Raw genomic sequence first — 14,126 nt, 5'->3', positions numbered from 1 at the left:
GCCCCAAGTCCCGACAGGCCCCGCCGTGGGGCAGGGTGTGGGGCACAAACAGCCCCCGTCAGCACAACTTGGGGGGCCCAGACGCCTCCCTCCTTGTCCTTGAAGGACCCAGGCGTCCGGGCCCCACATCTGCCCCCCCCCCAGCCCCACATATCCCCCCCCCCCAGACCCCTAAGTGTCCCCTATGGGGCCCCAGCCCCACATATCCCCGACGTGCCCCCCCAGGACCTCCAAGTGCCCCCCAACTCCCCCCATAGGACTCCCAAGCCCCCCTCTATGGGGTCCCAGCCCCACATATCCCCCCCCTCAGACCCCTAAGTGTCCCCTATGGGGTCCCAGCCCCACATATCCCCCCCCCCAGACCCCTAAGTGTCCCCTATGGGGCACCCAGCCCCACATATCCCCCCCCCCAGACCCCCATGTCTCCCCCCAGCCCGTTAAGCCCCCCCCATGTGACCCCCAAGTGCTCCCTATGGGGCACCCAGACCCCCATAGGACCCCCAAGTGCCCTCCCAGCCCCCCCCAGCGCCCCCATCTGTCCCCCATAAACCCCCCAATACCCCCCCTAAGCCCCTCGCAGCCCCCCCAAACGCCCCCAATCCCCCTTTAGGCCCCCCAACCTCCCCCCAAAGGTCACCAGTGCCCCCCAGTGCCCCCCAGTGCCCCACAGTGCCCCACAGCAGACCCCCGGCCCCCCCACGCCCCCTGGGGCCCTCACCTCAGCCCCTCTCAAGATGGCGGCGCCCCTCTCAAGATGGCGGCGGGAAGACGCTCCCAAGATGGCGGCGGGAAAGACGCTCCCAAGATGGCGGCAGGAAAGACGCTCCCAAGATGGCGGCAGGAAAGACGCTCCCAAGATGGCGGCGGCCCGGCCGCCCGCCCTTTCGCGACCTCACCAAGATGGCGGCGGGAGGGCGCGGCCTCCGCCGCGCGCCTGCGCAAAACGCCGCCGCCTCTCCCCTCCCCCCCACCCCCGCCGACTTCCGCTTCCGGCCGCGGTGGCTGTTGGGATCGCGGCGGAGCCGGCGGCGGCGGCAGCGCGAAGCGGAGGCGATGGTGGGTGCCGGGCCGCGGCGGGGGGGCGCCGGGGAGGTCCCTCCCACCGGGGGAAGCCCCCTCCCAGCCCGGGGAAACCCCTCCCACTCGCGGGGACCTCATTCCCCCCCCCCCACCTTGCCCTTCCCCCCCCGCCCCCCGCGGTTCTGCGCTGCCTTTAAGGCCCGGCCTACGGGGAGGCCGCGCCCCCTCGAGGAAGGCCACGCCCCCGCACCGGCGTCGCGCGCGCGCCCCCTCGGCGCCGCTGGCCACGCCCCCCCCGCCGCGCTAAGCCACGCCCCCTTCTCCCCGTGCTGGCCACGCCCCCTCGGTCATAACCACGCCCCCGTCGCCGTGGCCACGCCCCCTCCCCCGTGCTGGCCACGCCTCCATGGACATAACCACGCCCCCCCGTAGCCACGCCCTCGCCCGGCCCAACCGCGCCCTCTGCCGCGCTAAGCCACGCCCCCTCGGTCATAACCACGCCCCCCGCCGCCGTGGCCACGCCCCCGCCCGGCCCAACCCCGCCCTCTGCCGCGCTAAGCCACGCCCCCTCCCCCCGTGCTGGCCACGCCCCCTCGGTCATAACCACGCCCCCGCCCGGCCCTCCTCCTGCCGCCCCCCCCCCCCCCCCGCCCGCCGTGACCCCTGACCCCGGCCGTGACCCCTGACCCCGGCCGTGACCCCTGACCCCCCCCCCCCAGGACGTGTTCCTGATGATCCGGCGCCACAAAACCACCATCTTCACGGAGGCCAAAGAGTCCAGCACCGTCCTGGAGCTGAAGCGCATCCTGGAGGGGATCCTCAAGCGCCCGCCCCAGGAGCAGCGGCTCTATAAGGCGCGGGGGGGGGGCGGGGGGGGGCGGGGGACACGTCGGCGGGTTCGGGGTGACGGTGGAGGGGCCTCGGGAGGGGCCCGGGGGGGCCCTGGGGACAGACGGGGGGGGGCGATAGGGGGATCTGGGAGCCTACAGATGGGCCCGAGGGGCGTATGGGGGGGCTGGGGGGCCTATGAAGGGGCCTGGGGGGGGCTATAGGGGGCTGGGGGGGGCTATAAAGGGGCCTGAGGGGGGGGCTATAGGGGGCTGGGAGGGGGCTATAGGGGCCTGGGGGGGGCTATAGGGGGGCTGGGGGGGCCTATAAAGGGCACTGGGGGGGCTATAGGGGCCTGGGGGGGCTATAGGGGGCTCGGGGGTCCCTAGAGAGGGCCTAGGGGGTGTCTATAGGGGCCTGAGGGGGGGCTATAGGGAGCTGGGGGGGGGCTATAGGGGACTCAGGGGTGCTATAGGGGCCTGGGGGGGGCTATAGGGGCCTGGGGGGCCTATAAAGGGGCCTGGGGGGGCTATAGGGGGCTCAGGGGTCCCTAGAGAGGGCCTGGGGGGTGTCTATAGAGGCCTGAGGGGGGGCTATAGGGGGCTGGGGGGGCTACAAAGGGGCCTGGGCGGGGCTATAGGGGGCTGGGAGGGGGCTATAAGGGCCTGGGGGGCCTATAAAGGGGCCTGGGGGGGGCTATAGGGGCCTGGGGGGTCTATAGGGGGTTGGGGGGGGCTATAGGGGCCTGGGTGGGGCTATAGGGACCTGGGGGGTTTATAGGGATCTGGGGGGGGCTATAGGGGGCTGGGGGGCCCTAGAGAGGGGCTGGGGGGCCATATGGGGGGGCCGAGGGCCTATGGGGCTCTGGGGCACCTATAGAGGGGCCCATGGGGGGGGCCAAGGGCCCTGTGGGGCGGCTGCAGGGGGCCCTGTGGGGCGCCCCGGGGCTCTGTCAGCCCCTATGGGGCGGTCGAGGGGCCGTGGGGCTCCCTGCAGCGCTCCCGGGGACCCCGCGGGGCGTCGCCGTGGGTCGCCGTGGGGCTGACTCCCTCCTGCCCCACAGGACGACCAGCTGCTGGAGGACACCAAGACGTTGGGCGACTGCGGCTTCACCAGCCAAACGGCCCGGCCCCAGGCCCCGGCCACCGTGGGGCTGGCCCTGAGAACCACCGGTGGGTCCTGCCCCACGGCGGGGCACGCGGGGGGCTGCCCCATAGCGGGGGACGTGGGGGGGCTGCTCCATAGCAGGGGAAGTGGGGGTTCTGCCCCATAGCGGGGGACGTGGGGGTCCTGCCCCACAGCGGGGGACGTGGGGGGCTGGGGGCTGCCCCATAGCAGGGGACATGGGGGTCCTACCCCATAGTAGGGGACACGGGGGGCTGCCCCATAGTGGCGGACTTGGGGGTCCTGCTCCATTTTGGGGCTCATTCCATGGGGGGGGGGGATGGGACGTGGGGGTCCTGCCCCATAGTGGGGGATGTGGGGGGGCTGCCCCATAGCGGGGGATGCGGGGGCCCTGCCCCATAGCGGGGGATGTGGGGGGCTGCCCCATAGCGGGGGACATGGGGGGCTGCCCCATGGTGGTGGGGAGAGGGGGCACTTGGGGGGGGTCTCACCCCACGCTGCGGGGGGGAGGGGAAGGGGGCACTCGGGGGCCCTGCCCCATAGCGGGGGACGTGGGGGGGGCTGCCCCATAGCGGGGGATGCGGGGGCCCTGCCCCATAGCGGGGGATGTGGGGGGGGCTGCCCCATAGCGGGGGACACGGGGGTCCTGCCCCATAGCGGGGGACGTGGGGGGGCTGCCCCATAGCGGGGGACACGGGGGCCCTGCCCCATAGCGGGGGACACGGGGGTCCTGCCCCATAGTGGTGGTGGTGGGGGGGGCACTTGGGGGGGTCTCACCCCACGCTGGGGGGGAGGGGAAGGGGGCGCTCGGGGGTCCTGCCCCATAGCGGGGGACGTGGGGGGGGCTGCCCCATAGCAGGGGACACGGGGGGGGCTGCCCCATAGCGGGGGACACGGGGGTCCTGCCCCGTGGTGGTGGTGGTGGGGGGGGGCACTTGGGGGTCTCACCCCACGCTGGGGGGGAGGGGAAGGGGGCGCTCGGGGGCCCTGCCCCACGGCGGGGCTGGGGGGTCGGGGCGGTCCCTGACGGCGCCCCCAGAGGAGGCGTTCGAGGCGCTGCGCATCGAGCCCTTCTCCAGCCCCCCGGAGCTGCCCGACGTCATGAAGCCCCAGGACTCCAGCGGCGGCGCCCAGGAGCCCCCCCTGCCCTGAGCCCCACACGTGTGGGGCGGGGGGGGACACACAGGGGGCGGGGGACGCGCCTGGCGCGGGGGGGGGCCCCACGGCTGCGTTACGGGCCTCGGACACGCGTGTCGTGGGGCTCGGACGTGTGGCGCGGGGCCCACACGCGTGTTACAGGCCTTGGACACGCGTGTTGTGGGTCTCGGACATGTGTTGTGGGCCCCACATGTGTGTTACAGGCCTTGGACACGCGTGTTGTGGGCCCCACGGCTGCGTTATGGGCCTCGGACACGCGTGTCGTGGGTCTCGGACGCGTGGCGCGGGGCCCACACGTGTGTTACGGGCCTTGGACATGCGTGTTGTGGGGCTCAGACATGTGTTGTGGGTCCCACACACGTGTTACAGGCCTCGGACACGCGTGTTGTGGGCCCCACGGCTGCGTTATGGGCCTCGGACACGCGTGTCGTGGGGCTCGGACGCGTGGCGCAGGGCCCACACGCGTGTTACGGGCCTTGGACACGCGTGTCGTGGGCCCCACACGTGTGTCGTGGGCCCCACAGCTGTGTTACAGGCCTCAGACATGCGTGTTGTGGGTCTCAGACGCACCTTGTGGGCCCCACACGCATGTTGTGGGCCTCACACGTGTGTTGCAGGCCTCGGACATGCGTGTCATGGGCCCCACACGTGTGTTGCAGGTCCTGGACACGTGTCATGGGCCCCACACGTGTGTTAAAGGCCTTGGGCACATGTGCCGCGGGTCTTGGACACGTTGTGGGGCCTACACATGTGTTACAGGCCTCGGACACGTGTGTTGTGGGTCTTGGACACATGTTGTGGGCCCCACACGCGTGTCGTGGGCCTCATGCATGTGTTGCAGGCCTCGGACACGTGTGTTGTGGGTCTCGGATGCGTGTCGTGGGCAGCACACGCGTGTCGTGGGTCTTGGATGTGTGTCATGGGCCCCACACACATGTCACAGACCTTGGACACGTGTCATGGGCCCCACACGCGTGTTACAGACCTTGGACACGTGTCATGGGCCCCACACGCGTGTTACAGGCCTCGGACACGCGTGTTGTGGGTCTCGCACACGTGTCCGGGTCTCACCCGCGTGTTCCAGGGCTCTGCCTGTTACCCCCCCGTGTGTCCCCCCCCGCACACGCGTGTCCGACACCCCCAATAAACCCCCCCCCCCGAGTCGCTGCCGCTGGAGCCTGGTCCCTGGGGGGGGAGGGGGGGTCCTGGTGAAGGGGGGGGGGCTCGGGGGGGTCCCAGTGGGGTCCTGTGGGGGGGGGGGGGGGTCCCCAGTGTGGGGGGAGGGCGGGGGGGGGAGTCCTGGGGGGGGTCCCGGGGGGGTGTTGGGGGCCCCGGGGGGGTTTTGCGGCTCCAGCAGGATCTGGGGGGGGGGAGGGGGGGGACACACACACACACGTGTCGGGGGGGGGTCGGGGGTCCCACGGGGGGCGGGGGGGGGGGGATGGGCGTCCCCAGGGGCCCATTTCGGGGGGTTTTAGGGGTTTTTTGGGGGTCCCGGGGGGGGGGGGGGGGGAATCTTTGGGGTCCCATTGAGCTCCCTCCCCCCCCCCCGCCCCCAGTGAAACCGAGGCTGCCCCAAGCCCCGCCCCCCCCGCGCGAGCCCCGCCCCCACAGACCACGCCCACAATGCGCCGTTTCGGGCTTTTATCTGTAAAACGCAACGGGGGAAACAGACCAAAAAGGGGGCGGGGCCAAAGGGGGAGGGGACCAATGGGAGGGGGTTGGGGAGGGAGGGGGCGGGGCTTGGAGCAAGGGGCGGGGCTTCTGGAAGAGGGGGCGGGGCTCCAGGGCTATGGGGAGCTGCAAGAGAAGAGAGGGGTGAGGAAAGGGGGGGGGGGGGGGGCTGCCCCATAGCCTGCCCCACGGCCGCCCCACGGCCACCGCACGGCCTGCCCCACAGCCTGCCCCACACCTACCGGCCACCGGCCGCCGTGGGGCCCGCGGGAAGCGGCTGCTGAGTCCTCGGCGCGGGCGGCACCCGGCGGCGCTGCGGGGGACAGGGGGTCAGCCCCACGGCGCTCGCTGCCCCACGGCCAGCCCCACAGACCCTCTCCCGGCCGCATAACGCCCCTCTCAGCCCCACAGCGCCTCGCCCAGCCCCACAGCGAGCCCTTCCAGCCCCGTAACTCCCCGCCCAGCCCCATAGCACCTCACCCAGCCCCACAGCAAGCCCTTCCAGCCCCATAACTCCCCCTCCCAGCCCCACAGACCCTCTCCCGGCCCCACAGCACCCCTCTCAGCCCCACAGCGCCTCACCCAGCCCCACAGCAAGCCCTTCCAGCCCCATAACTCCCCTCCCAGCCCCATAGACCCTCTCCCGGCCCCATAGGCACCCCTGTCAGCCCCATAACCTGCCCCATAGCTCCCCTTCCAGCCCCATAGCTCCCTTCCTAGCCCCACAGATCCTCTCATACCCCCACAGCCTACCGCCAGCCCCACAGAACCTCCCCCCCAGCCCCACAGGCCTCCGCCCCCCAAGTGGCTGGAGCCCCATAAGCAGAAAGGACCGTGCACCCCCCACATCCCGCAGCTGCCCCATAAGTGACCCAAATCCCTCCCCCCCAGCCCCACAAACCCACCCCCCAAGTCTCCTCCAGCCCCACGGATCTGCTCCGTAAGTGACCCAAACCCCTCCCAGCCCCACAGATCTGCCCCCCAAGTCCCGCCTCCCCTCCCCCCCCCCAAGCCCCACAGATCTGCCCCACATTGAACGCAGCATCTGCCCCACGCCCCCCAATTAAAACGGCCCCCTAACGAGCAGGGCGACTCCCTGCCCCCCAAGTGGGGACGTCTGCCCCCATCCCCCGTTAAAAGCAGCCTAACGAACGAGCACGGCGCGCCCCACGGACCTGCCCCACAAGCGACAACGTGCCCCACAGATCCGTCCCCCAAGTGGGCACAACTCGCCCCACGCGCCCCACAAGTCAGCCCCCCACAAGGGAAAACACACCCCACAGCTCCGCCCCACAAGTGGCCACAACATCCACCCCACAGGCCCCACGGATCTGCCCCCCAAGTGAGCACATTCACCACACGGGCCCCATGGATCTGCCCCCCAAGTGATAACGCGCCCCGTGGATCTGCCCCCCAAGTGGAACTTCATTTCTGCCCCACAGCTTTGCCCCCCAAGTGGCCACAAGTCACCCCACGGGCCCCATAAGTCAGCCCCCTCCCCCAGGGGAAAACGCGCCCCATAGCTCTGCCCCCCGAGTGACCACAGCGTCCTCCCCATGGGGACCCACAGCTCTGCCCCCAAGTGGCCACTCCCGTGAACCCCCCCCCAGATCCGACCCCCAAACGGCCACAACTCGCCCCCCCCCCCCCCCCAAGGGAAAACGCGCCCCACACCTCTGCCCCCCAACTGGGCGCTCACTTGAAGCCCACAGCTCTGCCCCCTAAGTGACAGCACTCGCCCTGTGAGGCCCTATAGATCCCCCCCCCCCCAAGCGGCCACAACTCGCCCCACGGGCCCCATAACTCAGCCCCCCCCAAGGGGAAACGGATCCCACGGCTCTGCCCCCCAAGTGACCGCAACACGCACCCCGCGAGCCCCACAACTCTGCCCCCCAAGCCATGGCATGCCCCACAGCTCTGCCCCCCGGGCGGCCTCTTGCTCGAACCCCACGGATCCGCCCCCCAACCGCACACGTCCCCCCCCCGTCCCCCCGTCCCCCCACGCCTCAGCCCCACGGCTGCCCCACGGCTCCTCACCTCCGCCAGTCGCTCGCCGAAGCCTCCGCGCGTCCGGCGTGAGAAATGTGTGGGGCGGGAGCGAAGGAGCCGCCGGTGCGTGTGGGGCGGAGGCCGCTTACGGGGCGGGGGACACCCAGGACCCCCACGTCACCCCCCCGCCGGCGCCGCCGCCCGCCGCCACTGTCCCCGAGGCGGCCCAAGCGGCCTCTTGGCTGACGTCCCCCCACCCCCCGGCCCCCCCGTACTGGGCGCCGGTTGCCGCCGCGTACTGGGAGGCCTCGGTCCCGCTGGCCGTCCCGGCCGCCGCCGCCGCCGCGTACTGGGCGGCGCTGGCCGCGTACTGGGCGGCGCTGGTGGCGTACTGGGAGGCGTCCCCCCCGGTCCCGGTACCGTACTGGGAGACCTCGCCGCCCGGGTCGTGTACTGGGAGGCGGCGGCGGCGGCGTACTGGGCGTACTGGGAAGCGGCGGCGCCCGTACCGGTGGCGTACTGGGATGCCACGGCGTACTGGTTGTACTGGTACTGTGCCGCGCCGTACTGGGCGTACTGGGAGTACTGGGAGCCGCCCAGGGCGTACTGGGAGCCCCCGGCGCCGTACTGGGAGGCGCCGGCGGCGTACTGGGAGGCGCCGGCGTTATACTGGGAGGCGCTGGCGCCGTACTGGGAGGCGCCCAGCCCGTACTGGGCCATGCGGGAGGCCATGGCCGGCGTGATGGCGAAGGGGGAGGGGGCGCGGGGGGGGGTGCCGCCGCCCGCCCCGCCCCCCCCCAGCCGCTGGTGGTAGCAGCAGCCGCCGCCGCCCCCCCCCAGGCGGCCCCAGCAGGGCCCCAGCCCCGCCCGGCCCAGCCCCGCCCCGCCCGCGCCGTTGCCGTGGAAACGCGCCAGACAGGCCCCGCCCAGGCGCCCCCCGCAGCCCAGCCCCGCCCCGCCCCCGAAGCGCTGCAGGCACGAGCCCAGGCGCCCGCAGGCCCCGCCCACCCCCCCCGCCCCCCGCCAGAAGGGGCTGCGGGGGGGGCAGCACGCGCCGCGCGCCCCACCCCCCCCGGGCGTGGCCAGGAAGGGCGAGGCCGCGCGCGCGAAGGCCCCGCCCCCCCGGCCCGCCCCGCCCAGCAGCGGGAGGGGCCCGCGGGGGGGGGAGGGGCGCGGGGGGGTGAGGGCCAGCAGGGAGCCGGGGGGGCCGCGGGGGGAGGGGCGGAAGGGGCGGGCGGGGGTGAGCGCCAGCAGGGAGCCGGGCGGGCGGGGCGGGGCGGCGGCCCCCGGGGGCTTGGCGGGGGTGAGCGAGAGCAGGGCGGGGCGGGGCGTGGCCGGCGACGTCACGGCCGCGGCGGCCGGGGTGGTGGAGGAGGAGGAGGAGGAGGAGGAGGCGGCTGCGGCCGTGGGCGTGGCAGGGGCGGCCGCGGGCGTGGCGGGGGCCGAGGTCGCCGCGGGCGTGGCGGGGGCGGGCGCGGCCGCGGGTGTGGCAGGGGCCGACGCCGACGCCGCGGCGGGCGTGGCGGGGGCGGGCGTCACCGCGGCGGGGGTGACATCAGCGCTGACATCACCTGGGGGCCGCCCCGGCGAGCTTTTCCCGGCGGCCACGGCGAGGTCGGGGGTGGCAGCGACGGCGGGGGCGGGCGAGGAGGAGGAGGAGGAGGAGGAGGAGGAGGACGAGGAGGAGGAGGAGGAAGAGGAGGAGGAGGAGGAGGAGGAAGAGGAGGAGGAGGAGGAAGACGAGGAGGAGGAGGAGGAGGAGGAGGACGAGGAGGAGGAGGAGGAGGAGGAGGAGGAGGAGGAGGAGCTGCGGCGTTTGCGGCGTTTGCTGCGGCCCGGCCGGGCGCTGGCCGAGGACGGTGGCCCGGCCGCGGGGACGACGACGGCGGCGTCAGCGGGTGGCACCGCGGGAACGGCGGCCGTGTCCATCGGGGACCTGAGGGGACAAGAGGCGTCAGGGGCGGGACACGGGGAGGGGACACCGCGAGCGGCGCCCGCCCGGGGGACGGGGGACGCCCTGGGGACACGGGGTCACGGCCACCCCCGGGGACGAGCCCTGGGGACAGGGGACGAGGCCGGTGCCACCCTTGGGGACAGGGGAGCAGGGACACGGCCCCCCTTGGGGACAAGGGACGAGGCTGGTGCCACCCTTGGGGACAGGGGACACGGGCGGGTGGCACCCCGGGGCCATGGGGACGCTGTCGCGGGAACCCGTGGGGACACGGCCCCCCCCTGGGGACAGGGGACGAGGCCACCGTCACCCCGAGGGACGTGGGGGCACCACCGGGGCAAGCCCTGGGGACGGAGGCGAGTGGCACCGTGGGGACAGGGGACGAGGTTGGCGCCACCCTTGGGGACGGGGGACCCTGATGGGGGAAGCCCTCGGGGACAGGGGACAGGAGCGAGTGGCACCTTGGGGACACGGGGACCCTGCCGCGGGAACCCGCGGGGACACGGCCCCCCTGGGGACAGGGGACAGGGCTGCCGTCACCCTTGGGGACGCGGGGACGCCGTCGGAGAAACCCCTGGGGACAAGCCCTGGGGACAGGGGACGAGGCGAGCGACAGCCCAGGGGACAGGGGACAACTGCCACCCCTGGGGACAGGGGAGGAGGCGAGTGGCACCTTGGGGACAGAGACCAAGGTTAATGTCACCCCTGGGGACAGGGGACGAGGCGAGTGGTGCCCCTGGGGACAGAGAACAGAGTTAACGTCACCCGCGGTGACACACGACGAGGCGAGGGGCAGCCCCGGGGACAGGCAGGGGGACAAGGACACCCCGAGGGACACCGATGGCAGCCAGGGGACAGCGATGGCAGCCAGGGGACAGCGAGGGGGACACCAGGAACACCCCGAGGGACACTGATGCCGCCCGGGGGACACCGAGGGGGACGGTGGCACCTCAGGGGACCCCGATGGCACCCAGCAAACACCGACGGGGACGATGGCACCCCAGGGGACATCGAGGGCACCCGGGGACAGCGAGGGGGACAGGGACACCCCAAGGGACATCAATGGCACCCCAGGGGACACCGATGGCACCCAGGGGACTCTGACGGGGACACCAGGAACACCCCCGGGACACTGGTGCCACCCGGGGGACGCCGAGGGGGACGATGGCACCTCAGGGGACGCCGATGGCGCCCAGGGGGACACTAATGACACCCCAGGGACCCTGGTGCCACCCGGGGGGACGCCGAGGGGGATGATGGCACCTCAGGGGACACCGATGGCGCCCAGGGGACACTAAAAGGGGACCCTAGTGGCACCCAGGGGACACCGAGGGAGACAGTGACACCTCATGGGACACTGACGGGGACGATGGCACCCAGGGGACACTAATGACACCCCAGGGACCCTGGTGCCACCCAGGGGACACTGAGGGCGATGATGGCACCCAGGGGACACCGCTGGCACCCAAGGACACCGGGGGGGACAAGGGCACCCAGGGGACACTGAGGGGGACGATGGCACCCAGGGGACACCAGGGGGGACAATGGCACCCAGGGGACACTGATGGCACCCAAGGACACCGGGGGGGACGATGGCTCCCAGGGGACACTGATGGCACCCAAGGACACCGGGGGGGACGATGGCACCCAGGGGACACCGAGGGGGATGATGGCACCCAGGGGACACCGCTGGCACCCTGGGCTGGGGGGGTCCTTGGAGTCCCCAAGGCGGGGGAGGGGCAGGACTCACCCCGTCTGGGCGTGGCCGGGCGGGGCCGGGGGCGGGGCCGGCGAGGGCGGGGCCGAGTCAGAGGAGGAGGAGGAGGAGTCCGAGTCCGAGGAGGAGGAAGATGATGACGAGGAGGAGGACGAGGAGGAGGAGGAGGAGGACGAGGAGGACGAGGAGCTGCTGCGCTTGACTCCCACGGTGACATCAGCGGTGACATCAGCAGCGACGGCGCTGTCCGTGGGGGTGATGCTGGCAGGGCCCGTACTGGGGGCACTGGGGGCCACGGGGACGACGGCGGCCCCAGGAGCGCTGGTGGCCACAGCAGCATTGGTGACCATGCTGGTGGTGGCCACGGCGGCATTGGTGGCCACGGCGCTGGTGGCCACAGTGGCATTGGTGGCCACGGTGGTGGTGGCCACGGCGGCATTGGTGACCATGCTGGTGGTGGCCACAGTGGCATTGGTGGCCACGGCGGTGGTGGCCACGGCGGCATTGGTGACCACGGGGGTGGTGGCCACAGTGGCATTGGTGACCATGGTGGCGGTGGCCATGGCGGTGGTGGCCACGGTGGCATTGGGAGCCAGGGTAGCGGTGGCCATGGTGGTGCTGGCCACGGTGGCATTGGTGGCCACGGCAGTGGTGGCCACGGTGGCATTGGTGGCCACGGCGGTGGTGGCCATAGCGACACTGGTGGCCCTAGGGGCGACGGTGACGCTGCCAGCACTGGTGGAAGAGGTGGCACCGGTGGCCATGGTGACGCTGGTGGCACTGGTCACACTGTGGCCACTGGTCACACTGGTGTCCCGCGGAGCGACGGTAGCACTGGTGGCCCTGGGAGCCGCGGTGGCACTGGTAGCCAGAGTGGGGGTTGGGACGGTGACGCTGGTGGCCCTGGGAGCGACGGTGACGCTGCCAGCACTGGTGACGCTGGTGGCCATGGTGACATTGGTGGCCCTGGGAGCGCTGGTGGCCACGGGGACACCGGGAGCACTGGTGGCCCTGGGAGCGCTGGCGACACCGGGGACACTGGGAGCGCTGGTGGCCCTGGGAGTGCTGGTGGCCACGGGGACGCTGGCGACACCGGGAGCAACAGTGACATTGGTGGCAGTGGCCATGGTGACAGTGGTGGCCCTGGCAGCCATGGTAGCGCTGGTGGCCATGGTTGTGGTGGGCACGGTGACACTGGTGGCCCTGGGAGTGACGGTGACGCTGCCAACACTGGTGGCCGCAGGGACACTGGTGGCCATGGTGACACTGGTGGCCCTGGGAGCAACGGCGACACAGCTCGGAGTGGGGGCCCCAGTGGCCGTGGTGACGCTCATGGCCTTAACGGTGGTAGCCACGGTGATGCTGGGAGCACTGGTGGCACTGGTGGCCATGGCGCTGACCCCGGTGGCCACGGTGACACTGGTGGCCCTGGGAACAACGGTGGCACTGCCAGCGCCGGCGACACAAGTGCCAGGAGACCTGGTGACACTCGCGGGGGTGACGGTGGCCACGGCGGGGGTGACACCCACAGTGACAACGGTGACAAGGTCTTTGGTGGCCACGGCGGTGGTGGCATTGGCCAGAGTGGCCGTGGTAGCCTTGGTGACATCTGTGGTGGCACCGCTGGCGGCGCTGAGGACGGTGACGACTGCGGTGGCCGTGGCGGTGCCCGTGGTGGCGGGGCCCAGGGGGGCCTTGGCATCCCCAGTGCTCTGGGGGGCGCCCGCGGTGACACCGGCTGTGGTGGCCACGGTGGTGGCCCCTGCGGTGACACTGGCTGTGGTGGCCACGGTGGTGGCGCCTATGGTGGCCTTGGGGGTGGCCTCTGTGGTGACACCGGCTGCGGCAGCCACGGTGGTGGCGCCTACGGTGGCCTTGGGGGTGGCACCTGCGGTGACACCGGCAGCGGTGGCCACGATGGTGGTGCCTACGGTGGCCTTGGTGGCGGTGGCTGCGGTGACAGAGTCCACGGTGGCCTTGGTAACGGCACCCACGGTGACAGCGGCGGCCGCGCTGGTGGCACCTCCTGCAACACCGCTCGCAGCGGCCATGGTGGTGGCGCCTACGGTGACACCGGCGACCACACTGGTGGCAGCTGCGCTGGCCTTGCTGGCGGCGCCCGCGGTGACGGCGTCCCCGGTGCCCTTGGCGGGGGCAGCTGCGGTGGCGGCGGCTGCGGTGACACTGCCCGCGGGGGCCTTGGGGCCAGCGCCCGCGGCGGCGTTAGAGCTGGTGGCGGCCGCCCCCTCCGCCTTGGGGACGTCCCGCGGGCCGGCCGTCACCTTCTCCGCGCCGGCGGCTGCCGCTGCGTCCTCGCGCCGGGCGGTGACGGCGGTGACAGCCTTGGGGACGGGCAGGAGGCGGGGGACGCTGTGGGGGGACGGCGGCAGCGCGGAGGCGGCCACGGGGGAGGAGGGGAGGCCGAGCCGCGCCGCCGGCAGCAGCTTGGCGGGGACGGTGACGCCGCGCAGCGCCCGCGGCAGCCCCGGCGGTGGCGGCGGCGGGGTGACAAGTTTGGCAGCACTGGGTGACGCCCGCGGTGGCACCGCACGGGTGACAGCGGGTGACGCTGCGGTGGCGGCCGGTTTGACCTCAGGGGACGCTCTGGTGACGTTCTGGGTTGTCGGTGGCACCGGCACGGCTTTGGGGACGCTCGGCGAGGCC

General features: G+C 72.9%; 2 protein-coding genes across 2 annotated transcripts; one reads left to right on the top strand and one right to left on the bottom strand.

Moving 5' to 3' along the window:
• The first annotated feature begins 816 nt into the window (after positions 1 to 816).
• On the top strand, positions 817 to 5,292 carry LOC141736774 (elongin-B-like). Its single transcript, XM_074571343.1, has 4 exons — positions 817 to 1,056; positions 1,740 to 1,874; positions 2,912 to 3,020; positions 4,013 to 5,292. Exons 1-4 carry the CDS (start codon positions 832 to 834, stop codon positions 4,123 to 4,125), a joined length of 582 nt encoding a protein of 193 aa, XP_074427444.1. The 5' UTR covers positions 817 to 831; the 3' UTR covers positions 4,126 to 5,292.
• Positions 5,293 to 5,760: 468 nt separating this feature from the next.
• On the bottom strand, positions 5,761 to 14,120 carry LOC141736773 (uncharacterized). The gene is made up of 3 exons (XM_074571341.1): positions 11,496 to 14,120; positions 7,843 to 9,730; positions 5,761 to 6,118 (listed from the first exon to the last, which is right to left on the bottom strand). Exons 1-2 carry the CDS (start codon positions 13,511 to 13,513, stop codon positions 7,972 to 7,974), a joined length of 3,777 nt encoding a protein of 1,258 aa, XP_074427442.1. The 5' UTR covers positions 13,514 to 14,120; the 3' UTR covers positions 5,761 to 6,118; positions 7,843 to 7,971.
• Positions 14,121 to 14,126: the final 6 nt, after the last annotated feature.

This window comes from Larus michahellis, unplaced genomic scaffold, assembly GCF_964199755.1.
Source record: "Larus michahellis unplaced genomic scaffold, bLarMic1.1 SCAFFOLD_592, whole genome shotgun sequence".
Lineage (NCBI taxonomy): Eukaryota > Metazoa > Chordata > Aves > Charadriiformes > Laridae > Larus > Larus michahellis.
The sequence above is the reverse complement of the archived record's forward strand: the minus strand, read 5'-3'. Positions and strand labels throughout refer to the sequence as shown.